This window comes from Rissa tridactyla, chromosome 8 (genome assembly GCF_028500815.1).
Source record: "Rissa tridactyla isolate bRisTri1 chromosome 8, bRisTri1.patW.cur.20221130, whole genome shotgun sequence".
In the NCBI taxonomy this organism is placed as follows: domain Eukaryota; kingdom Metazoa; phylum Chordata; class Aves; order Charadriiformes; family Laridae; genus Rissa; species Rissa tridactyla.
The window spans coordinates 55,651,123-55,674,614 of record NC_071473.1 but is presented as its reverse complement, the minus strand read 5'-3'; the positions used below and the strand labels follow the sequence as shown (position 1 = coordinate 55,674,614).

General features: G+C 47.8%; 1 protein-coding gene across 8 annotated transcripts in view; it reads left to right on the top strand.

The window, feature by feature from the left end:
* Nucleotides 1-135: 135 nt before the first annotated feature.
* Nucleotides 136-23,492, top strand: part of ERICH3 (glutamate rich 3) — a 39,570-nt gene continuing 16,213 nt past the window's right edge. For 2 of the 8 annotated variants that reach the window (XM_054212368.1, XM_054212364.1), the window contains exons 1-12: nucleotides 9,791-10,356; nucleotides 12,440-12,533; nucleotides 13,945-14,070; nucleotides 14,677-14,748; nucleotides 16,696-16,824; nucleotides 17,459-17,542; nucleotides 18,032-18,184; nucleotides 19,496-19,714; nucleotides 20,370-20,550; nucleotides 20,646-20,732; nucleotides 21,990-22,176; nucleotides 22,558-22,853. In XM_054212368.1, coding sequence (XP_054068343.1) covers nucleotides 10,256-10,356; nucleotides 12,440-12,533; nucleotides 13,945-14,070; nucleotides 14,677-14,748; nucleotides 16,696-16,824; nucleotides 17,459-17,542; nucleotides 18,032-18,184; nucleotides 19,496-19,714; nucleotides 20,370-20,550; nucleotides 20,646-20,732; nucleotides 21,990-22,176; nucleotides 22,558-22,853 — 1,729 coding nt within the window. In that variant the 5' untranslated portion in view covers nucleotides 9,791-10,255. The other 6 variants (XM_054212369.1, XM_054212367.1, XM_054212371.1 and 3 more) reach the window with 5 other exon arrangements.

The following is a 23,492-nucleotide window of genomic DNA, read 5'->3' as shown; positions in this document are numbered from 1 at the left end:
TGTGATGCAGGGGAAACTATGTCTAATTTGGTATCGTGCTCTGCGTGACGTCAGAGCGAGGCGGCTGTAGGCAGTGCAGAGTGAAGCCTGCTGTTTAAGCAGGTGCGCACATGTACATGACTAACTATATGCATATAACTAGGGCTCTGTAAATTTTTTAGCCACAAAATTTGTCTTATTCAAATTTTGTCGCATAATTTACTTGGAATAAAAGCTTTTACTACCAAACTAGTTCACTTTCCAGTTCCAAAGATGGCCAAAGAATCTGTCAGATAGGAAGTGTTTGGGAGCAGAGGCAGTTTCGTTTCACGTGCCTGACTTGGTGTTGGAGGTGAGAGTTTCCCAGTTAATCCAAAGGCACCATCACGCTGTGGCTGCATGCTGATCTTTGCTGCTTTGCAGCTGATCCCGTTGGCGGAAGCAGCTGGTTCCTTGCCGGTAAATGGCTGGGTACAGAGGGTTTCTGTTCTTCCTGGGACCTTTATTAAATGTAAAGTCGCCTGAATCCCTGCTACATCGAGGAGAAAAGAGAGGTTGTGCTGCTTTCGTGGGTACTGAGAATTCCTGCTAGTTCAGAAGTGAATGTGTCCACGTTGTTGGCTTGTTCCAAATACAGTCCAATTAAGGAAGGACAGTTACTTTGATATGTTGACAGTTTTTACACTCAAAAATACTGTTTGGTATTACAGGCACTTCCTTTTAATGATATAATTCTTTAACAGGCAGTGAAGGCATCTTCTCTTGCAGAAGAGTTTTCTCAATTTGAAGGATAAGCTTTTCTATTCCTTTGAGGAAAAGTGAGTCCCTACTAAAAAGAAAGTTTTTAGAAGTATTTTTGACTGTGAAGGTTACTTGCTTTTTAACATTTGGTCTGGATTCGTTTGGTGTCATACTCTCATAATTCAGCACATGGGCTCTGAATTCATGTGTGGTTTCCTCAGGGTGGAAGCTTCATCACACCACCATTTTCTAAGTTGTGATTTTTTTTTTTCTGAACAGGCATTCAGTTCTACTGACATTTTGCTTAATCTAAGCTAAGAAAATAATTGGCAAAATCTTTTGAAATGTCTGGATTTCTCATCTATGTTTGTCATCCCTTGTTAAAATATAAAGGTAAGAGTGGGCCCCTGTCTCTTTATAAGCCCCTCGATCAGGTCTTAACATCTTGTTTTAGTGTTTAATCGACCACGGTTGTTCTGCGTGTGGTTGGGAGAAATCAAATCCTGACACAGTGCTTGTCTCCGGAGTCTGAAATGGGTTCATTACTGTACCTGGGTGGCCTCGAGGGACAATTGGCTCCTTTCAGAAAATTGGACACTCTTCGTGTTGAACTCTTGCTGTCATTCGAGTGTCTTCTTTGGTCTTGGCAGACGTGTTCAAAACAAACCAAAAACCTGTGCCTCATCTCTGCTTTTGCACAGTGGTGGGGTTTTTAAATTTTTTTTATGAGAGTAATTGGAATTGAAATATTTTCCAAGCTTGTAGACACGTTAGCACAGAAATGCTATATATACTTAAAAAAGTGGTAGAAAATTGTCGACTTATTTATTTACACGGAAAACATTGTGGGTGATAGCATCTGTCACCTCTAAGAGCCGCCTTCTTGCCAAGTGGCTTCCCCTTGGAGGAGACCAGGAATGGTTGGATCATTCGAACTCACGCAGTGCCAGCTTGTCTAAAATCTGCCTCAGAAAATACCCATCCTTTCTGCTTGATTTTTCTCTTGTGCATACTACGTGAAGAGAAGCAAAATGCTGGCTGGGAATTGAGATAATATTGCTTTACTCCCTCCTGCTTTCCACGTGCCGTCTCAATAGACCCAGGAGTGGGTCCTGGGCTTCACGTGGTCTTCTCCGACAGCCACGACCCCTGTGCTGTCACTGATACGTGGATGAAAATATTTTGGCAACTTGCTAATGGAAAGTGGACAGTTTATGGTAAGTGGATAGAAATCAAGAGAGAATTTTCTTTAGAGCTCTATCAAAAAGACTTTATTTTTGTGTCATTGTAGTTGACTTGGATAACAATAGTTGAAGTGTCACGGAATCGTAGAATGATTTGGGTTGGAGGGGACCTCTAAAGATCATCTAGTCCAACCCTTCTGCCACAGACGGGGACACCTGCCACCAGACCAGGTTGCTCTAAGCCCCATCCACCCTGGCCTTGAGCCCCTTCAGGGATGGGGCAGCCACAGCCTCTCTGGGCAACCTGGGCCAGGGTCTTGCCACCCTCAAGGCAAGGAATTTCTTCCTCACATCTTATCTCAATCTCCCCTCTTCCAGTTTAAAACCATCGCTCCTTGTCCTGCCAATACGGGCCCTGCTAAAAAGTCTTTCTCCATCTTTCTTGTAAGTCCCCTTTACATCTTGAAAGGCTGCAGTAAGGTCTCCCTGGACGGAGCCTTCTCTTCTTCAGGCTGAACAACCCCAACTCCTCAGCCTTTCTCCAGGGGAGAGGTGATTGTGGAGTACACCAGCCTTTTCCCTGTCGGTTGCCACGAGCTCTCCTGGCTTATTTACTGGAGGTCGCACATTCTCTTTAATCTTCCTTGTCTGGCCAATGTATCCGTAAAGGCTTTTCTTACCATTCTTTGCATCCCTTGCCAAATTGAGCTCCAGCTCTGCCTGGGCTTTCCTAATCCCATCCCTACACATCTGGGCAGCGTCCTGGTATTCTTCCCAGGACACCCGTGGAAGCGTGTGTGCTCGTGCTATGTCAAATCCAGCTAGCAGAGTTAATGAGGCTATGGGGAGCTATTCTCGGCCCAGTCGCATGTTGTTATTTTCTAATTTGAGAGAATGTGAGATAAATACTAAACACCGATATTTTTTCTAAGTAACTGAGTATAGGTAGTAATCCTTTTCATATTCTACATTTTAAAATTAATTCTAGTGCTCACACTCCCTTTTGGGTTAGCAAACAGCGATAGCAAAGACTGGTGTCAGATGAAAGACAGGTGGCATCTGTCCTTCAGTTACACCTAGATTAGTGTTTTCTTTTTATTCACAGCCCTAGTAAGGTCTCGTTGGGTAGTATTTTCATCACTTCTCTGAGCTGGGCACTGAGGCTCAGATCTGAGGCTGGGGCCGTGCTGGAGACAAATGTCGTGTAATTGTAGTGCATTGGGGGAGGAAATGAGTATGGTTTTCAAGAATATGAACTTGGGAGCAGTAGCCAGGCATGTATCACAAAAAAGGAAAGAAGATCTTTACAGTGAGGCTTATGAAACAAATTCAGTTAATACTGATGATAAAAGAGCAGGGTCTTAGTGTCAAATGGGGAAGGAGTGTTTTCTAATGCAAGGTTGAGTCATGGAAGGAAGACTTTGTCCAGCACCACATGGGTCCCTGTGGAAGTACGTCTCCTGTTTTACATTAACCTCTTAGTAGAGAGGAAAACGCTCTAAGTTCAGGAGTCAGGTTTGCAATGTCAGGCTTTTTCAGGTACAGAAAGGTCTCTTTTAATGCCATGTGAATTTATTTTGGGACTGCCACGCCAGTGATAATTTAAACTTAGAACTGAGTATTTTTTTTAACATACCATAAATAGATATACATCTCTATACATATATATATGTATACACACTTTTCCCAACAATATTAATTCAGCAGGATTTAAGTAAGTGTTTGTATTTCTGGGGGGGGTGGATGATGTTAAGATATTAGAACTTTAAGTCTTGTTATTAAACACAGGACTAAAGGAATGTGCTGGATCACTGAGTTAAGTCCTCATTTCTTTCGAGCAGTTTGTCATATAATTGGTTTTGTGAACTTCTAAAGCAGGTGGACCACAGCACTGCTGCTTCTGTGCAAATGTAAACGGGAGGTCATTCTGCTATTATATGGAGTCATTTCATTGTTTCTTGCTCTTATAAACCTTAAATCCATTGCATCAAACGGGTTGTTTTGCCAGGGAAGAAGCCCGAGTGTTTCGGGAGCTGCTGACTGCAGTAAGTGCTTTGGAAAGCGGTTGCTGGGGAGGAGAAGGGCTGGGCAGAGTCCGCTGTGGTGACCATTAACGGGGTCCCTGCCTCGTCCCCCTGCACAGGAGACCCTTCGTCCCCAGGCCGTGCGGATGCCCCGTGGAGAGGAGCTGGGTCCCTCCGGCGCTGCGCTTTCCCCAGGGGCAGGAGCTGCATTTCTCCTTAGCCCCGGTTTGAAGGGTTAGGGGTGACCGGGCAGGTGTGAGCCACGCGGGCAGGTAACGGGTAGTGTTGAGCTGATTATTGAGGTGAGAGGCACTGACGACTCCTGTGCGTTGAGGCAGGGCGCAGTGCGCGGCAGCGGGGGCACAAAGGGAATCTTTGATTCCGCGTGGCAGCGCTGTTAGGAAAAGTAAAACACTTCTTAATATTAAGGTACTAAGTAGCAGGTTAAGAGTAACAGTTACCGAGCGATATGATTATGGACATGATGTGTGTGTAAAAAAAAAAAAAAAAAAAAACAAAACAAAAAAACCAAAACCTTTTCTTTATAAGTTGTATGTATTTATTTTATTTTTAATGTGGCCTTTGGTGCGAGGGCGTTACATGAACAAGAGGTTCATGGTATATGGTGGCTCCTTTCTGGCTTGGCGCTGCCTCCATGCGGTAGCTGATGCGCAGAGATGAGGCTGAGAGCGGAGCTGTCTGGGCTGTGGCAGCGCTGCGCAGCGCCTGTGATGGGCGTCTCACCAGGAGATGTCAGAGTGGTTCTGTTCTCATCACATTGCAGGCTTCCCTCTGCAAAGGTAACCCGGCAGGAAGAGACAGCATGACTTAGACTGCTTTGTGAAGAAATGTACTAGAACATTTAATTCTTTTGTCCATTTTTGATGTATCGTACAAAGGGAAGGCATTGTTTTAATTTTGGAAAAAGTCTTTTGGATATAAATAATGACGTAGCACTGGACACAAAGAGCGGGAGCAGCAAGGAAGCTGTAGTGGGTGCTTTCGGGCAGGAGATAGCGTAGTGGAGAGTCGGGTTGTATTGCTGAAACAAGGTTGGATTCCAGCTGGTGGCTGTAGCTGCAGCAGTGCAGGATTTCATCACCGCTGTCGTGCTGGAGCTGGGGACACCGGTTTGCCCACGGCTCTGTTACCGTAGTCCCAGCCTTGTGTGTTAGTGCAACCCCACCCTTGCTCACCTGCCAGGGGAGGTGTTGAGACGTTCACAGCTGTTTGGGCTGTGCTCCCTGCTAGAGACACTAATGGCCGGTGGGGGGAAATCACCTGGGCTAGGCAACTTCTTCAGCTGCGGCAGCTGAATTGCTCAGAGCTGTTATTTGTCCCATTTCTGGATAATCTTTCAGGTGTGTCTGACCTGTGCACACCACCCGGCCAGAGACTCTGTCCCCCTCGAGAGTCCTTGGTTCTGCTTTTCCTTTAGGAGCTGCCTAGGGGAGCTAGGGAAGGGTGGAGGAAGAGGGTGAGGATCACAGACAAGCAGACGGGGCAGGATGACTCTGTCAGGTGGTTTGTTTTTGAGTGAACTGGCCCCTGTGTTGGCAGTTTGGGGCTGGACACGACTACCGTCGTGTGCCCAACACGGAAAAGGGTGGAATTGTTCTGAAAAGCCATTGCCATTTGTTAATCGCATTATGCCCAAAAGAAATGCTGCCTCCGCCTTCTCGTCATTAAAAGCATCCCCTCTCTCTTGTAATTACATGGTCCTGTGTGTATTCCTGACTTCATGTGCTACAGCGTGATACAATAAATTAATGAGACTTTAATTGCAGAGTTGGGAAGATAAAAAATCAAGAGGATATTGATGTTTCTGATAGTTGTTTCCTTTACCAAAGACAATTCCCTGTAAATGCAGATAGATCATGGGGACAGTGTAAGTCCTTCAACACCTTGGATCAAGCGTGCGGGGGTGGGACAGCCCTCCCTGTGCCCCGTTCAGGGGTACTCTGTGCCGCCAAGGCATCACCGTAAGATTGTGCTTCAGCTGGAACCCACAAGAAGGGAAGAATAGCATGGAAGGGTGATTATATCTCCTTTACCTGACTAAATCTAGAGAGGGCTGAAGTGGTGCTGTGGAGCTTTCCTGTCGTTTGTGCTGGAGGACGGACCTGGGGCTGGGTGTTTGGGATGACTGTGCATCCGCGCACCTCGGGCTGCGGGTTTAACTTCGCGGGTCTGCGTTGTGCCAAAATCCCTTCTCCATCCTTGTCTTTTCCCTTTCCCCTCCCTTCCCAGAGCCCGGTGTTACCGCGGGGCCGGGCACCCCCGCCCGTGCCGGAGCGGGGCCTCCTGCCGGGGGCTGCGGGGGCTCGGAGCGGCGCGGGGGCGAGCAGGGCCGGTGCCGAGCGGGCGGAGGGAGCCGCGGTGCGGGGCCGGGCCGCGGGTGCAGCGGGCCGGCCATTGGCGGCGGGGAGGGGCCGCGGCCGCCCCGCCGTGTCCTAGCGACGCCCGGGGACGCGGCCGGTACCGCCGGGCCCCGCACGCCCCGCACGGCCGCCATGAGCGGCCCGCAGCCCGGGTGAGTGCCGCCGGGCAGGGCCGGGGGACGCGGGGGGACTCGGGAGACGCGGCGCCGCCACCGGCGCCTGCCGCGCCCGCGGCCCCTGGGCCGGGAGCGGGGGGAGCGGGGCGGCCGCGCTGCCTCTGCCGAGCGTTTGCCGTTTCCATCCCGGAGCCGGGGCGGCCGAGGGCCCCGGGTGTTCCCGCGCCCCCGGGCTCGGCGCGGCGCGTTGGGCCGCGCTGCGGTTGCCGGGGGGAGCCGGTGCCGGCGCGGAGGTGGCGAGCGGCCGCAGACCGCGTCCCGCAGAGCCCCCGCCGCGGGGGTCCCCGTGTCGCGGGAACGCGGGCGCGCAGGGAATGGGGCACCCGGCTGCGGGCGGGTCCCTCGGCTCTTGTCTGGCATCAGAGCTGCAGGTGTGAGTTTCAGAGCACCCAAACTGCCCCGAGGCAGCGTGAATTACAAACGCCGAGGAGCTCTGCAGATCCCCATCTCCATGACAAAATTTGGCACATCCTGTTTTAGGGGGCGATGCTCCGAATGAAGCCATGATGTAACTTGCTCGTGGCCATACAACTGATCCGCAGCAGAACAGGAGTCTTTTGGTTCCCATTTCCCCATCTAGTTGTGTTCAGGATTGGAGGAGGATTTCCATCTGTCCGTGTTGAACTCCGTACTTGAACTTTCTTAATGAGGAAAAAGGAAGAGCTGGCTCCAGTGAGAGCAGTTTATGTTTGTGAGTGGTCAGTTCAGGTGTTACCCTGGGAGCGCAGATGATGCCGAAGCGCAGGTGGCCACCACCTGGCTGCTGCTGCCACCCAAGGGACGGGGGGCCATGTCCACACTGCCCATCAGCCTCCCAGGTCCGTGGCTGGTCCCGCTGTTGGGCACGGAGGTTCCCCAGGGTGTCCGCAGAGAGCTCGTGCTCCACGCATGGTGGTCTCCATGTGCCCCGGGGAAGGAGTCACCGGGCTTCGTTCCCTGCACTTCTGGTCGCCCAGAGAGTCCTCAGCTGAAATGGTGATGGATGGGACCCATGGCCGGTTTCACCTGACAGGAGAGCTCCTCCGCCTCCTCCCTGCCTCCGCAGGTCCATCTCAGCTGACTCCAGAGGTCTGCTCTGTTTCACTGGAGCTGGGTAGTTAACATAAGGTCCATGTAAATTGGGGAGTTTTCCTTTCTCCTATGGTATACGGTCCCTCACTTTAAAATTCTAGTCAGGCAAGAAGCTGGCAGATTTTTTGACAGTGATCTTTTGCTTTTATAAATTCAAAAAAATGTAATCTCTAATGTAAAGTGTCTTCTCATCTCTGATAGTCAGCAAGATAATCTATTAAAAAAAAAAGTGGATGCCCATTGAAAAGTTATTGTTAAAATGAGATGCTGCTGTTTCTCAGTGACTCCATAATAAAAGAATTGGAGGAGACTGCTGCACCTTATTCAGTCTTGATTGGGCATGAATTTGGGCAACTTGGCTCAAATTTAGATGCAAGTGAGGGAGGATTTTGAGCAAATTAATTAAAAAAAGAATCAGGAACAAACTGTGTACATCCAAGTGTTCTAAATAACCTTAAATGTGAAATTACTGAACTAAGAGTGATATGTAGTCGCTGTCTGTGATGCCAGAAAAAAACCCGTGATACTAATTTTGAGAAGAGCTTCAAAACCAGTCCTGGAAACTACAGATCAGTCAGTTGAGCTTCTGTGCCAGGAAAATTGTCTGCAATTATGATAAAAACCTAGAATTCATAGGGAGAAGAATAAATAGGATAAACAGGCAGAGAAAAAGGAGTCCCATAAATATCCAGATAAATGGACTTTTTGGACTTACTGCGTCACAAACATTTTGTACAGTACTATTAAGACTGATGCTTTTCCTTTGCTGGGTGTTTTTCTAACATGCATTTTTGTCAGTTCTGTGCTTCTAGCTGTGACAGAGGATTTAGGGGTGACATTTGGATATAGCTCTTAAATATTTAAATCTCTGGGAGAAAACTTCTGATGTGAACTTCTGTTATCTCTCTGTTGGTGCCGTGTGCAGGAGCAGAGGAATAAATGGGGCCGATGGTCTGCTTTGCTGAAGAGCTTCTTTCTGACAGTGGTTTCTGACATTTCTCAAATAACTTGCTATTAGGGAAACCCCCCTGAAGCCAGAGGCTGCGTTACTCTGTGAAGCTCACAAGGACTCCCCTCTGTGTCACAGCAGTTCTGTCACTGCAGCTCTCTGAACCCTCTCCCTCCCTGTCTCACCCCCATCCTTTGTAAGCAGCGGTCTGAATTTTACCTCCGGGCGGGATCTGTGGGTCAGCAGAGACGGAAAGGACCTGGCTGCTGAATGGGGAGCGTGCAGGGGTGCTGCCGGGGCCCTTCCCCAGCACGGCACATGTCGGTGCCACGGTCGCTTGCGGGCACATGGCAGCATGAGTGTCACCTGAAGCTTGGGCTCGAGGCTAAGTTGTGCGCTTTGAGAGCGTGCCATGGGTTCCGTTCAGAGGATAATGTCTCCCCCGGGCTGCCCTGGGGCTGGAAAGCCTGCCTGCACCCGGAGCGCCCAGCGGCTCTGATCCCCGGTGCCAGTGGGATGCTCCAGAGGGACCTGGGCCAAGCGTGAGGAGGGCACCGGTGTGTCCCACTCCCAGCTGAGCTTGCCTGAAGTCTCCTGGGGCAGGGCCAGCTGGGCGGCTGAAATAAGGAGGAAAACCGTCAGAATCTCCAGGAGGGCACAGGCTTGCGGGATGAGCCCCTGCTCACTGCACTGACTTCAACCCGAGTTGGAGTCGGGAGCTGGGAATTCCGCCTGGCTCCCTCTGTGCTGCTCCTGCCGGCAGCAGAGGGCAGGAGCCCGGGCTGCCCTTGGCTATGGCACTGCCAGAGCCCAGTGGACCCCGTTGTGTTCTTCCCAATGGTTCAGTGGGTTTTGGATCAGGCCCAAGACATTTCCTTATTTCCTCCAATGCCCTTTTGAACTTTGAATGTAATTCAGCATTTTTGAGGACCAGCCTGTTCATAGTTTAAATGAGAAAATACATGTACAGAGACTTCGTTGGAACTGGAGTTGCTACATCGCTGTGCTCGGGCGGGAGTTGCATTTTAACTAGTTATATGGTCCATGAAATATTAGATGGAGGGAAGTAAATGAAAAGGAATTGGATTGAGTTTCTCCTCGGCCTCCGTGTGCAATTGCCAGGTGATACCACGAGTCAATACTTCGCACAATTGATGTAATCTGGTGGTTTCAAATGCACATGCAAACAGTGGATTAAAAAAGTAATGTAGAACAGTTGCTATAGCAGCAGTGTTTAATCAACATGCATAACAGGGTAAGCTAAATTGTTTGTTTAAAGTTTAATTTATTATTGGTAGGCTACCTGTGAGATTATTGTGAAACCCCAGATAAAATTCCTGTAAGTCCACGATCTCTTTGGTTTTTTTGGATTCCTTTTTTTTTTCATTCGCTCTTTTCCTTGAGTATACTTTTGTGCGTGGTAATTCAGCCCAGCAATAGACATTTGTCTTGAACTATCCTGTTGAAAGGTGCGTGACAGAGGTGCAGTGGCGTTCAAGCCAAAGGAAACAAGAGAGATCAATCTCTTGTTGTGTAATTAAAATATATCCTGCCTAGAGAGCCCAAAGGTCAGGCTGCACACGTTATGCAATAGGTACCTGAGTGTATAAGTTTTACAAACGTGAATGGATTTAGAGTATTCAGCCTTAAGCCTACTGTCACTTACTTTGTTATTCGTCCTGTTTTCCAGAGGCTGAAATAAGATAAGGTTGTGCTAAGAACTATTTAAAAATGTATCTGCTCATGATGGATGCTTCAGCTTTTGTGTTCAACTCTCATATCTTATGTTCAATTTTTGGAAGCTCTGGTCTTTGGTAGCTGCGATGCTTTATCTCTGTTGGCTCTCCAGAGGTGGGTGGAGCAGGGGAGGACCTTGCTCAGACGGTCTGCGTGGTCTGGTTCTCCTTGGTCGTTGCTCTTACAGTTTTTCACCAACAGAAAAAAGATGCAATTTCTTCACTTCGGATTGTTCAACGTATGCATTAAAGACAACCTTTTGTGTATTGACTTGGGAACTGCAGAAGACTCGAGAGGTTCTTGCATTTCGTATCAGGCCCGTTTTATTGCTCTGGGTGCAGGAGGGACTCGTGCCCCCTGCGTCAGGGGTTCAGAGGCTGAAGACGAGCAGAAGGTAGCGCAGCCCAACTGTCCTGGCCACTGCAGCAGCCTGGTCCCGGGAGCCCTTTAGACTGAACGGCACTCAAGAGCCCTCCTCATTCGGCTGCTTGGTCTCTAAAATCTCGGGAGTGCGGTGCGGCAGGAGAGAGCCGGGTCCGTGTCTGCCCCGCGCAGGCTGGTGTCTGCCCGGCCATGGGTCGTGCGGTGTCTGTGCTTCCTGCCCCGCGGGGCCGGGGTCACGCCGGAGGCACAGCCACTGCTCAGGTGTCCTCTGCTGCCCTGGGAGGGGTGAGGACGTGTCCTGTCCCGCCACCACAAAGCGTTCTCCTCAGCAGGACCTGCCGGTGGCGGAGGGGCAGCATCCCGGAGCCGGGATTCGGGCAGAGATGGGGGGCTCGCTGCCTCTGGTGCAAACGCTTCCGTTTCCCACGGAGTGCATTTGGGTTTTGTTTAGCTGGAGGAAATGGGTCACACAGAGTGGATCTGATGATTCTTGGTAAAATGTAGTAGCTGTATTTAGAGAGGGAAAAAAAGCAGTATTCTCCTCAGTGCACGCTGCACTTCGGACAAGCTGCTGCCATAGAGTGACAGCCAGCAAAAATGTACTACAGTAACTTATGCTTTCTAGCCTGTAAATGCCACAAAAGTTAGGAATATTGCCCTGTACAAGTTTTGTGCAATTGAATTTATGAATGCGTTTGTGGGACAAGCATTCTTGGCCGTTTGTGTAAATAATATTCTAGAGTCACTGCTGTGTTCAAATAAATGGTCCCCGAGATAGACGGGGCAGCTCCTGATCGTGCCGTCCTGGATTAGTTTTCCCGACAGGTTTGTGGGTTCTGTTGGTGTAAAGGCCAAATGGAGAACTATTTTTTGAAACAGACTTTTTTTGTTCATGAACAAATGAGTGCTTGGCCAGGCAACAATTTAACAGGAACCGAATCCCAATTGAGAAAATGGTTCAAAACAGGAGGGAAGAAAAAAGTGTATTTTTTGACACTTGAAATCGAAGCCACTTAGTTTTCTGTGTAGGTGTTCCAAGCCATGAATTTGTATGCAGTCCCTCTGACGGTGGGAACATTGAAGAAGAGGGAAGCGCCATAAAGCAATGGATGAAAATGTGGATGCTGAAGGAGGCTTTGGCTGAAAACACAAATAAGTAGTCTTCACCAGAGCAAAATTTGCAGCCAAGTTAATAATGTATATGCTAACTTTCAAGCCAGCGAAAATACTATGGAAACAGTGTCTTGTCTTAAAAATATGTTTTGGTGCTAGCAGTTTCTGCTAACGTAAGTGGGCTGGAGGAGGCAGTTGTTTATGTCAGGTACCAGGCAGTAGTGGCTGAGGGCTGGCAATGGGGACCACAGGAAAACTCCTTTGTGCAGGCGAAGTCTGACAAGTGACGTGCTGGAGCCGGAGGCTGGGCCAGGCGTCCTCTGGGGCTCCCTCCCCACACAAGTTATTCTTACGGGTCTTTACAAAAGCTGCTAGAGGCTCCCTCGGTGCCGGGTCTGTCACCAGTGGATCTGTCTGGGGAGGCTGTCGCGGGAGTTGGTCTCGGAGGCGACGTTCAGGGCTGGGCTGTGTTGGACCCCGCGCCCCGGCCGGGGTACGCTGTTCGGTGCGAGCTCTGTGTCTTACGGACAAGTCTCTTGTTTCTGATACAAATCTTCCAGAGGCGATAAGATGTTGCTTTTACATAATCCAATGGGCATTTATCCGACAAAATGCTGCTATTGGATAAGTCTTTATAATTTACGCTGTAATAATTTGGCTGTCACGGGGATTATATGCATCTGTGTTGATTTTATTTCAGATTTCTTGCAACCTACAATAGCCTTACAGACAAACACCTGGCTGGATATTTCAGCAATACCAGGATAAGACGACATCTTCGGAGATCAGGACTGGTGAGATTGAAAAGTTTCCTTTTCTGAGGAAATAAAGAAAAAAATTCTTTGTTTCTTTTAATATTGCAGAAGTCAAACCACTGGTGGTTCTGTTGTTTATTTGTTAGAGGTATGTGCTGTCGCTGGTAAGAATTGGACCAGCTAGCCAAACGCATGGAATCGTGCGGTGCCAGATCAAAGCCACGCCATCACACGTAGAATAAGGGCGGGTTTGTTGGATGCAAGCATTTCCCACTGCTTTGTCATCTACCCTTGGTCAGCTGGGAATCGCAGGGACGCAGGGCTGTGGTGCACAGGGCTGCGCTGCTGCAGGCAGAATGACAGAGAGACAGGTAAAACTGAGCTCGGAGCTTGGCTCCCTGTGGCAGCTGAGGGAATAGTGTAGCTGGCATGGAGCATGCTTCAGGAGGTCAAGGCCCAAGGGCCACCAGGGCTGTGGAGATGCTGGCCTGAGGGCTGCTGGTGGATGGTGGTTCCGCACGAGACATGGTGTGCTAACAGCCGAGTGGAGGCCATTCTCCATAGAATATCGACCTTAGTCTTCCACTGCACCTACTGTAATGCAACGGTCACCATGCTCATCCGCGTGACACTGGGAGCGGTGGCTGACAGGGACTGGTGATGTGTGTAAATACCAGAGAGCCTTGGCTCAGCCCTGTGCTTCCGCTCGGTCGTGCAGTTTCAGTAAGTTATTACCGCACAATTACGGTGATGTGAGAATGTTTGTCAACCTGCTTGCACTTCATGTCCAGGCAGAAGAAGATATTTCATGGAGTTTTTGATAAATTCAGAATGTTTTTATGTTTTTACTCCATATCTCTTTTTGCTCATGGGAGCTTGCCTCTGCAAAATCTTTCAGCTTGCAGATATACAGAACCATATTAATTCTCTTAGTTTTTTTAAACTGTGAAGCCTAAGCATTGCTGACTCTACTAGCTGTTTAAATAGCTTCAGTGGTATTTTCCAGAAGTGTTTAATGGAAAACTGAAGAATTTGGTAAAGGTGAATGTGCTGGATTTTTTTAAAAAATACTTATGCGCTCTTAGGTGTGACTCCGTTTAGCACAGGGACATGCAACCCTTACACAGTAGGACATATTGTGTATTTAATTACACAATTTAATTTCCTTTAATTAAGGAAGAATAGTATTTAATTCCCCCCCACTGACCTGGGCAATGGCCCATGATGAGTAAGTCCAAGCCCTCTACTGCTCCCTTCCTCTGGCTGATGGGGCTCAGGGGGCCAAAGGAACGACAACTCTGTGCTGAGAAGGTGGGTTCCAGCTCCGCGGGGGAAGCAGAGGTGGTAGCTCACTGGGAAGGGAAAGTAGTCTTTCTGGGAAATTGCACTTTGTTTAAAAACATACTTTATTCTGTCTTCTTTTTAGTTACACTATATTTGTTTATGACAGATCTCAAGGAGTGGAAGAATAATATCTGAGAAAGAATACCGGCTAAATGCAATGAAGAGAGATCACCAAAGATATGTACAGGAGTGCCTGGCTCAGGCCATCTTTCATAAGGTCCTTGACATGGAGGTATGCATTTACTGCTGACTATAAGCTTTTTCCGAGACTCCCCTGCTGACAGCCAGAGCCTGTTCACTCCTACTGGACTGTTCTCTCTAGCTGTGCCCTCCTGCTGCCCTGAAAGGCGCGCTCCTGCTGGGAAAAAGGACAATCTTCATGCTCAATGTCCCCCACGTGAAACCTCCGCTGGCCTCTAGCAGTGAAACCGTAGTGTCGTTAGAGCATACGCTGTCCCCGCTCACTGACCGCACTGCGGCACTCATCGGATTATGGGGTGATATTCACAGGGCTAGTTTGTGTATAAATTGTAATCAAAACAGAATAGTTTGAACATGGTTACGTATCTTATTGGAGTACAAAATTTGGGCGCATTCCTGTTACATATCAAGAGCGGAGTTGGTCCCTACAACTTTCCAAATGCTCAGCTGTTCCCTTGCCAATGTTAATATACACAGGCGTAATGCAAACCGAGTCAATCAATCATAGTTTCATAATAGAGCTCAATGAGGACCAGGGAGCAGGCACGTGATAAGCAGAACAGAAGCAAGTGTTCTTAGACTCCTTGACATCTCAGAGTGTCCATTAATGAGGTTTCTCTTTCTCTTACATTGACAGCGTCATCATCAGCTGGAAATCAAAAGGAAACTTGAAAATTCCGTGAGGAAGGAGAAGGTGCGGAAAATCAAGGTAAAGCTTGAGTGGTACCGAGCACTGGTGGGACACGGCAGTTTTGCCCTGTGTTAAATAACGGCCACGAGTCAGGCCAGAGATTCACTGAGCCAAGTGTCCTGTCTCTGATGTTGATGGAAAAGTGCAAGAAACAGGCAGGTAGAGGATCATCCTGCCCCAAGTTACATCCCCTTCTTCCTCTGTCCAGCAGTTTGGGAACTTCCGTTCATGTGCAAGATTCCTTTTGAATCTACTTATTGTTTTGGTTCTGCAGTGTTCTTGGTTGTGGAATTTAATTCTGACTTGTCTGAAATGGTACTTCCTTGTATTTCTGCACAATAATGAAGGTGTCTGCTGCCTGATAATTCTGTTTGATGCTCCACTGTTCTCGCTATGATAAAAGTTAGTAACCGTTCCTGTTTTTCAAGGCATTTTGGGGTTTACATAGCTTTTTCATATTCCTTCTCAGTTTTCCAAGCTGAAGACCCTCCATCTCTTGAATCTTTCATACATGAGCGATTCCAGTCTTCTCATTACTGTTGCCTTTTTTTTACCTTTTCTAGTTCTACTATTTCTGTTTTGAAATGGGGAACCAGAACAGGATGAATAATTTAAGATACGTGTTGTAGTTCTTCTAGTAATTCTAGACACTGTCTGCTTTTGACTGCTGCTGAGCACTGAGCTCACATTTTCAGCTCTTTGCCTCTCCACATGATATTTGGCAGAACCAGCATGTAAGTAATGAAAAGAGGTTTCAGGAGTCTTCCCTTTGGTGTCATGTAGGTAGAGTTTGATTCTGTAGTTGTTAGTGTCGTGGAAATCCCACAGAAGTCAATGGTTCTTCTCCCCATGAAGTCACTCGGACTCATATGGGAAAAGTTGTTCTCATTTTAGCTGAAATATACTCAAAATCTTATTTCACAGAATCACAGAATGGTTGGGGTGGGAAGGGAGCTCTGGAGATCACCCAGTCCAACTCCATGCCAGAGCAGGGTCACCCAGAGCAGGTTGGACAGAAACGCGTCCAGGTGGGGTTTGAATGTCTCCAGAGAAGGAAACATTTCGTTGTTAGGAGCCTGCATACACTACACTGAGAGGAATGCATTGAGAAGCTAGCTGCTTCTTTGAGCAGTTGAAAAACAATGTCAAATCTTTTTAATTTTAAATAATGCTTTTGTGAGCAATTCATCAGGTAAAGAAAGGACAAGATTTTAATGAAAAACACTGATCACTATGGTAGTTGCAAAGGCATTATTTACTGACTGAACTCCTGAAATTCGCCTGAGTGGAAGCAGTGACTACGGCACCCTATCAAGGGATTCTGGACTTGGATAGTTTTGGAACATAAACCAAAGCTGCCTCCTTCAGTGAGGAGCGTAAGGGAGACGCCTGCAGATATGTGATCTCTATCTTTGCTGTGATGCCACACTGGGACACAGGACCCTGGCGGGAATTAGCGGTGTAATTTAATTCTCATCTCATATGTTCAGTGAATTTGTCTAATGTAGAAGGAAAGGAGAAAGACAGAGGGCTGGGCAAAAGAGGATGAGAAACATAGCTAGCTATTTACAGAAGGGTGGTCAGCCCGGTGTGGAGCTTTTGAGAAGAAAAGGTAGGGAGAGGCAGCAGGCAGAGCAAGGAAGTGCCAGATGCACTCAAATTTAAAAACGAGGGAGACCTTCAACCAAACCAAGAATTGGGAGACAGGCAGAAACAGGCAGATGAGTTGAATCCGGGGGGATCCGCAGCTGGAGAGGGCTGCAGGGAAATGAATTGGAGATGGGAACAAGTCTTTTCACTCGTCCCTCTCTCATTCTCCCTTGATTTCCTTTCGTTCCTTAACCAGGTGTTCCATGGGGTCTAGGCAATTTGATCATCATCGCTGGGTGGAAGATGGAAGGCAAGCTCAAACATTGCTGTTAATTGTATTTAGTACCCCAGAGATGTAAATTTCTGTTCTTGTAGGTGCAACAATCCAGAAGATCAGTGGAAGGTGCTAGCTGTATGCGCTCCCCACATCCACCACTTGGGCCAAAAAATCGTTATGGGCTCCATCCTTTAGTGGCTGGAGAACCAGATGGTCACTCACAACTGGTGAGTTTCACCAAGAACTCCACGGGCTGTAATGTGAGCACACACAGCGTGCACAGGTACCCACGACATCTGTGCTTGGTCTGGAGCATTGACTGCCCTGCTTGCTCCAGACTAGGGCCTCATCCTTCATCGCTTGAGGCTGAGTTCCTGTTTGCAGGGTCGTGTCATGGAAGAGTAATCTCGAGAAGCCAATGTTGCAGGAATGGCACATCAGAACGTATTAAAAAATAGCTTTACTTGTGATAAATCTGCTTTAATCTTTCCCTTTTACCTGCCTTATCAGCCAAGGTCAGGCCGATATCAGTACATTAAGTATGGTCAATGAATACCATGCCTGTAGGTAAGTTTACGGATGTTGTAAAATCCTGCAAGCAATGGGGGTCTTTTAGAAAACAGAGTTGAAGGGGTGCAGTAAGACTAAAGCTCATTCCAGAAGGCCGTGCTTTGGAGCTATTGGCTCCGCTAACAGGCAGAGGAGGAATGTTAATATACTCTTGAAATATGATGATACTAAAGTCTAAGGTCAAATATATGGTCTACTTTTAACCGGTTCTGCATTTCAATAACAATAATTGGTGCAGGTTGAAGAGAGACTTTCAGTCCTGAGCAACCTTCTCCTCTCCATCCCATGCAGAGGGCACCTGGACCTGTGGTTGGTTATAACGGTGGACATCCTTCTCAGCAACACCGGCCCAAGGAGCCTGCCTTTTCTAAGACGGTAAGGTAACTGAGTTAAACAGGTATTTTAGGGTTTAATATTTTAATTTGGTATTCTGAAGGATATACAAGGAAAATAGAAAATAAAAGAAAGTAATAAACATGCTGAGTATTGAAGAAAAATAGGCACGCATTTGTCATGCGTTCTCTCAGTGTCCGTATGCCAAAGTCACCAAAACATTCCACACTGCCACAGTTCCTATGAGTTCATTACGTTTGCTGCACTGTGAAGAGACAGTCGTAAAACCTAGATTTATGCCCAAGAGTTATTTTGAATGCTCCGGTTTTTGGATGCTCAATTAGAGTTGCCTAAAGGGTCTGGCTCTTCAGGGGAGACTAGAAAATTTCATTTCCTGAAGGTTACCTGAGAATCACTCATCACTTCCAGATATCTTGATCAGTGCTATTTTTATTTTTTCCTTTATGATGCTGCCCTGCACTGGAAGCCATACACTGAGATTTCGCGGCGGTTTGCTTTTCCCTCCCCTAGGCTTCCTGGCGGCCAAATACAGCCCCAGGACACATGCAACGCCCGCTTCGCCTCCAGCCGCTTCGCTGTGCTGCAGCCGGGTCTGTACCGAAGACTTCCAGCTCAAAACAGAAGTGCCAGGCACTCAAAAATAATCAGCAGTTTGCTGGTGAGGTGAGGCCATATTTCATTCTGAAAATAATATAATTTTAGAGACAGCTTTATAATGCTGCTTTAGTACTGTAGTTCCCAGAACTGAATACTGCAGGCAAGGTGCCCACCAAATGGTTATCGGCTTTTATTTAAACTCTTCTTTTCAACCTCCCTTGAATTTTCAAGACATTTTCTTACTGGTATAATGCCCGGTTCTTTATGACAGCCAGGAAAAAGGTGGTGACTTCTCTTTCATAGTATAAAATCTCTCTGCATGTGAAGTTTTCTGCCTACATAGATTTTCTGTTAGGTAGAGAGGGAGGCAGCCACTTGGTTAACACCAATTACTCAAGAATATTTTCATGCTGTCTTAGAAGTTTTCATCTTCATCTACAGCTGCAAAGTAGCAAAAAACTAATTTGTTTATTTTACCGTTCCTCCTACTAAGTCACAGTAGTGGGTTCAGAGAATGCGAGCTTTTGGGAGTAGCCAAACATGATGTACGCAGTTACTTTCAGGTGAGATTTGGACTTGTCTTCTGTTCTAGAAGAACATGATGTAGTTGGCTCCGTGTTAGGAGTTCATGGGACTGGAGGATTTTGGAAGGGGAGGGTGGCCTGCTGCCCGTGACTGGCGGACACTGTGTGAGTCGCTCCCTTCTGCTGCGCGTTCGCTCTGCGTTGTGATGGTCACAATCCTTTCTCCAAGAATTTCCTGGCACTATCTATGTCTACACAAATTACGGGTGATTTAAATGGTTTCTTTAATGCTCACTACTGACAAAACACCTAGATCGGATCCAGAGCATGCAACATCTGCAGGATTTATTCTCTAGAGATGTCTTGCTTTTCAGGGCTCTGGTCCTCTGTTTGTGTTTTGTCCTGAGGGAGGAATAAACCTCCACTACAAATGAGAGAGAAGCGTTTTGAACCACATCTTGTATAATTGCTGCCAAATGATGTCACTGTTGGGAGATTCCGGCTGCTGTGGAATTTTCTGCCAGCTGAGAGCGGCAGCAGTGCTGTGGGGATGTGCCGCCTTCTCTGCTCGTGACCAGAACGCTGCACTGTTACAAGCCGTACGTGCATTACAGCATTGTGTATAGCTATGAAAGTGGCATCATCAAGCATTCTACCTGTTGCTTTGCAATTAAAAGAAAGGGTTTTAGCACAGAAATGTTTTCATGAAAAAAATTGCAAGCACCATATTACGGAATTGTTCTAGAAATATGTGCATCACTGAACGTAAAGAGCAGTCAAACCTCGGTTTGTTCAATATGCTCGGTAGCTATTTTTGTGTAACCTATTTAAGCTTGGTAAAATGTTTTTGCAGGAGGAGAGGAGTGGGTTAAGGCTTATGAATTCGACGGAATATGTGACTGGACTATCCCCGTATCAACTCCCTGTCGTTAGCAATCATATGATACCAGTGCCGCCTCCCCCCCTGCAAAAGGCAGACAGGAGTGTAAATGCAGTGAGAAACAGGGTGCCCAGAGGCAGACTATTTCGTCCCACCACGGCACCAAATGGCTTAGAGCAGCTTTTAGCAAAGGTAAGCTATCTCTACTTCTCAGTTGCTGCATGGGTGTATTACTTTCCTCATTGATGGACTCACCTAGTGCTGAAAGATCCGTATTCTTAGTTTGCACAAAGATTCACCAAATTTTTGAAAGAAAGTAAGTTCATAACTATTAAACTATATAACTGCCACCCATCTCTCTATATACTAAAACATTTGATGTTTTTCATCAGCTGGGGGAAAAAAAAGTGCTCGAACAGAAAAAACAGAGCAACTCTTATTTGCAGCCTTCCATCTCAGTCAATTTGATCCTGTGTCTGACCATATCTGGTACCAGGACTTCAGAGGGACATACAAAATGCCTTGAGTGTGTGAAAACTTCATCCTTCATAAACACTATAGCTCCAGCCAGTTTTGACTCCTGTAGAGGAAATTGTAGGAACCCAGGATTGATGATATGGGTCATTAAATCTGGTCCCTGCAATTTTGGGCAATTCAATGCAATGGATTTTTAGTCCAAAATTTTCTACCCTTCTGCATGTCACAAAACACTCTCCAATTTAAGAAGCTCGAGGCGTCTCTTAAAAGACTGTAAGCCTCAAGTGTATGCAGCACATACACTGTCTTTGTGCTCACCCTTCATTAGAGTTGGAAGCTGAATGCATTTTTTGTGTATTTCCCACTGCAGAATTCCGGAGGATTCCCTAAGCCCTCGTTACGCAGCAACGCATTTGTTACCATGGTCTTTCTAGGAAAAAGTGTGCATTTATCTTACGGTGACACTGATTACAGGGATGAAATCAAAGTCTATCAGCAGCATTGTGGAGGAGAAAACCTGTGTGTCTACAAAGGCAAGCTGTTGGAAGGAGGTAAGGATAAGGAGTCAAAGAGTTCATATGGATTCTGGCAACATCTTTTTTTTTCTTTTGGCTAAAATGTTGATGTGATACCAAAATTATTTCAGCTGAGCTCAGTCAAGATCTGTGCATCCAGGTGTTTTTATACTGTCTGCCTCCACACTACATCTGGATCTGCTGTTTCATGATGGAAAGTGAGGTTACAATTACTTTTGCAAATTATGGTAGAATGAATTTAGAGAACTGATTTAACAAAATACTGTAGCTTAGATTAATTTTGTGGATGGATGCATGGTTAATAAAGTCGTCGTAGCAGTAAACTGTCCTTGAATGGGGGTTACCTGTGTCTGACTTGCTATAATAATACATCAGTCTGTGTTGCTTATTATTCCAGAAGGAAACGTACATAGTGGGAGCCCAGTTCCCATCTCTTTTACATGAGCGTGATTCCATCACTCCAGTAAAAGGCGAATCGTGTTCTGGGAAATCGGGAAGAGGAAGTGACTGGGAGGTTTTCACGTAGGAGGAAGAGCGATTCCAGAGATTGTACCCCTCATTCCCGCTCACAGAACCCACCGCGTTTGCGTTGTGTATGGGGAGATGGCGCAGAGATGCCTGCCCGGCCCCGGAGGCCGTGGGCGTGCTGCAGGGTGCCCACGGGTCTGGTTTGGGCGTTTGTCCCAGCTGTGCAGAATATGGCCTTTGGGTGTCTTTTGGGTGTGCTCCTGTTGTCCCGGGCCCCGTTCACACCCGTGAGGGAAGCTGCTGGACAGAGGGAGCTTCTCCCTGCTGCCGCGTGCTGTCTCCTCTGGAAGGACACTGTGACTGGCGGGTGCTCCGCAGTGCCTGTACGCCCCGGGTGCCAAACGCCGCCCTTGCAGAGTTGCCTGAAACGGCTCCAGAAACAGCATCTTTCACCTGCTGAGCGTTGCTCGGAGTACGACCGTACTCGTGCAGCTCCCGAGCTGCCGACACTGCGGCTGTGCTGCTGCGGAGCCTGGCCGCACTCTGTGCGGTGCTGCGCTGAGGGCGGTGTGCGTTGCGCTGTGGGAGCTCTAACGCACCACTGCGCTGCGCCATGCAGACACACACCAGGAATCCTAAACCTCCTCTCCGTGATGTGCCTCCTGCAGGGCGAGCGGCAGAGCTGATGTTTTGGAGGCGGGAGGCTCTGGTCTCTGCCCCGCCGCAGCAGCGAGCCGCCACACTGGCTGTGTGTTGTGTTAGCTGGTGCAGGGGTGTCCGGCTTGGAATGCTGGGTCGGAAAGGGACAGAGCTGCTGTGTGGGGAGGAGGAGGAGTTCTGCCGACTAATTAATACAGCCAAGAACCAAAGTGCCTGACCTCAGAGGGCTGGGTGCTTTGGTGGTGATGCGGAGGTACCACCATTGCAACAGGCTGACAGTAAAACATAACCTTTTTCTTTGAACCCCTTCCCTTCTGTGGTTGCAGAGACCTTTCAGTTCGTCTCAAAGAGGCACCATGGTTTCCCGTTCAGCCTCACCTTTTTTCTGAACGGGATGCAAGTGGACAGGCTGAGCTGGTGCTGTGAGTACAAACACCACAAGCATTCCAGGCTGGGAGGCAGACACGGATACTTCAGGTTTCTCAATGTGGAGGGAGCATCTCCTTGCTACAGGTATGGAGACGAACACGCTTTGCTCACAAGGACTTAGCAGCCCAGTTTTTAGAGAGTTTATCACTTGTTTCCTCTTTTTAAATCTTACTGGCACTGCAGAGCTATGCAGAATCTTTAATTTTCACCTGTAAGTGCAGACCGTATTACTCTCCTTCAAGGAGGAATTGCGTCTGTGTTTGTGGAGCGCTTGAGGATTTTAGGGGGCTTCTCCAAGTGAGTCATTATCAGTCACCTCGTTGTCTGAGTGGCAATGCAGAGGCAGATAGGGACCTGGATTTACTGCCGATAATGATCTGAATAGCTCACTGTGTCTTCTGCCCTTCCATTGTTCACAGAAAGAAAAATGTGATACTTTCCAATTCTCTGTGTTTTTTTTCATAGATGCATTATTGCAATGGGTCTGGACAAAAAGCCATCCCCTCCCAAGAGAAAGATGGAGGCCCATGAGGAAAAGCATGTGGGTTCCCGGAGAGATGGAGTGCACCGAGAGCCAAGTAAAAGCACCGTTGAGCAGAAATCAAGCAAAGATTCATTGTTAGTCATCATACCAGGTCATGAAGTGAGTGTGGAAACTATTGAGGACAAAAGGGAGACCGGACAGGAGTACAGAAAAGAAGAAAGGGAAAAACTATCTGATCATGAAAGTGAAGATAGTCAGGAAGACACCGGTAAAAATGGTACAGTATTGCAAAACACAAGCATGGGATGAAAAATGGGAGAGGATGATTCTGGAGAAGGTAGGGGATTGTGGGCTTCCAACTTCACCTGGAGCATCCTCTCTTAGGACACCTCATGTGTGAGAAATGTGGTGATGCCTGTGTCTGGGCAATAAAATCAGTGGGTCTTCTTTCAGCCAAGCGCCAGGATGAGAGGGTTTTGCAAGAGCCAAGCAAGTGAGTCAGGAAGGTCTGGAAGGCTGAAACGGGAGCCTGAGGTAGGTGGGAAAGCAGGAGGAAAGTGGGGAACAGTGAAGGGACAGCAGTGGAGAAGGAGAATGGCGGCAGGGGCACGACAAGTAGGGCAGAAGGAAGAAATGGGTGTGGGTGGGCAGAGAACGAGTCTGAGGTGAGCTCATAGGGGAGACGGGACATTGGCATAAGGTGAATGGAGAGAAGACGGTGGCCATAGGGGCAGGAGGTGAAAAAGGGCAGGGAAGGCGGGAAGAGCACATAGCAGCAAAATGTCAGCAAGATTCAGCGCCAGATGAGCTATTTCGGTCTTTTCTCCTGTCAGTTGCCAGTGGGAGCACGATGCTTGGTGCACCTCAGGCTCTTTGCACCACACTGCCCTGGGCGCCGCGTACCTGACGCCTGCCC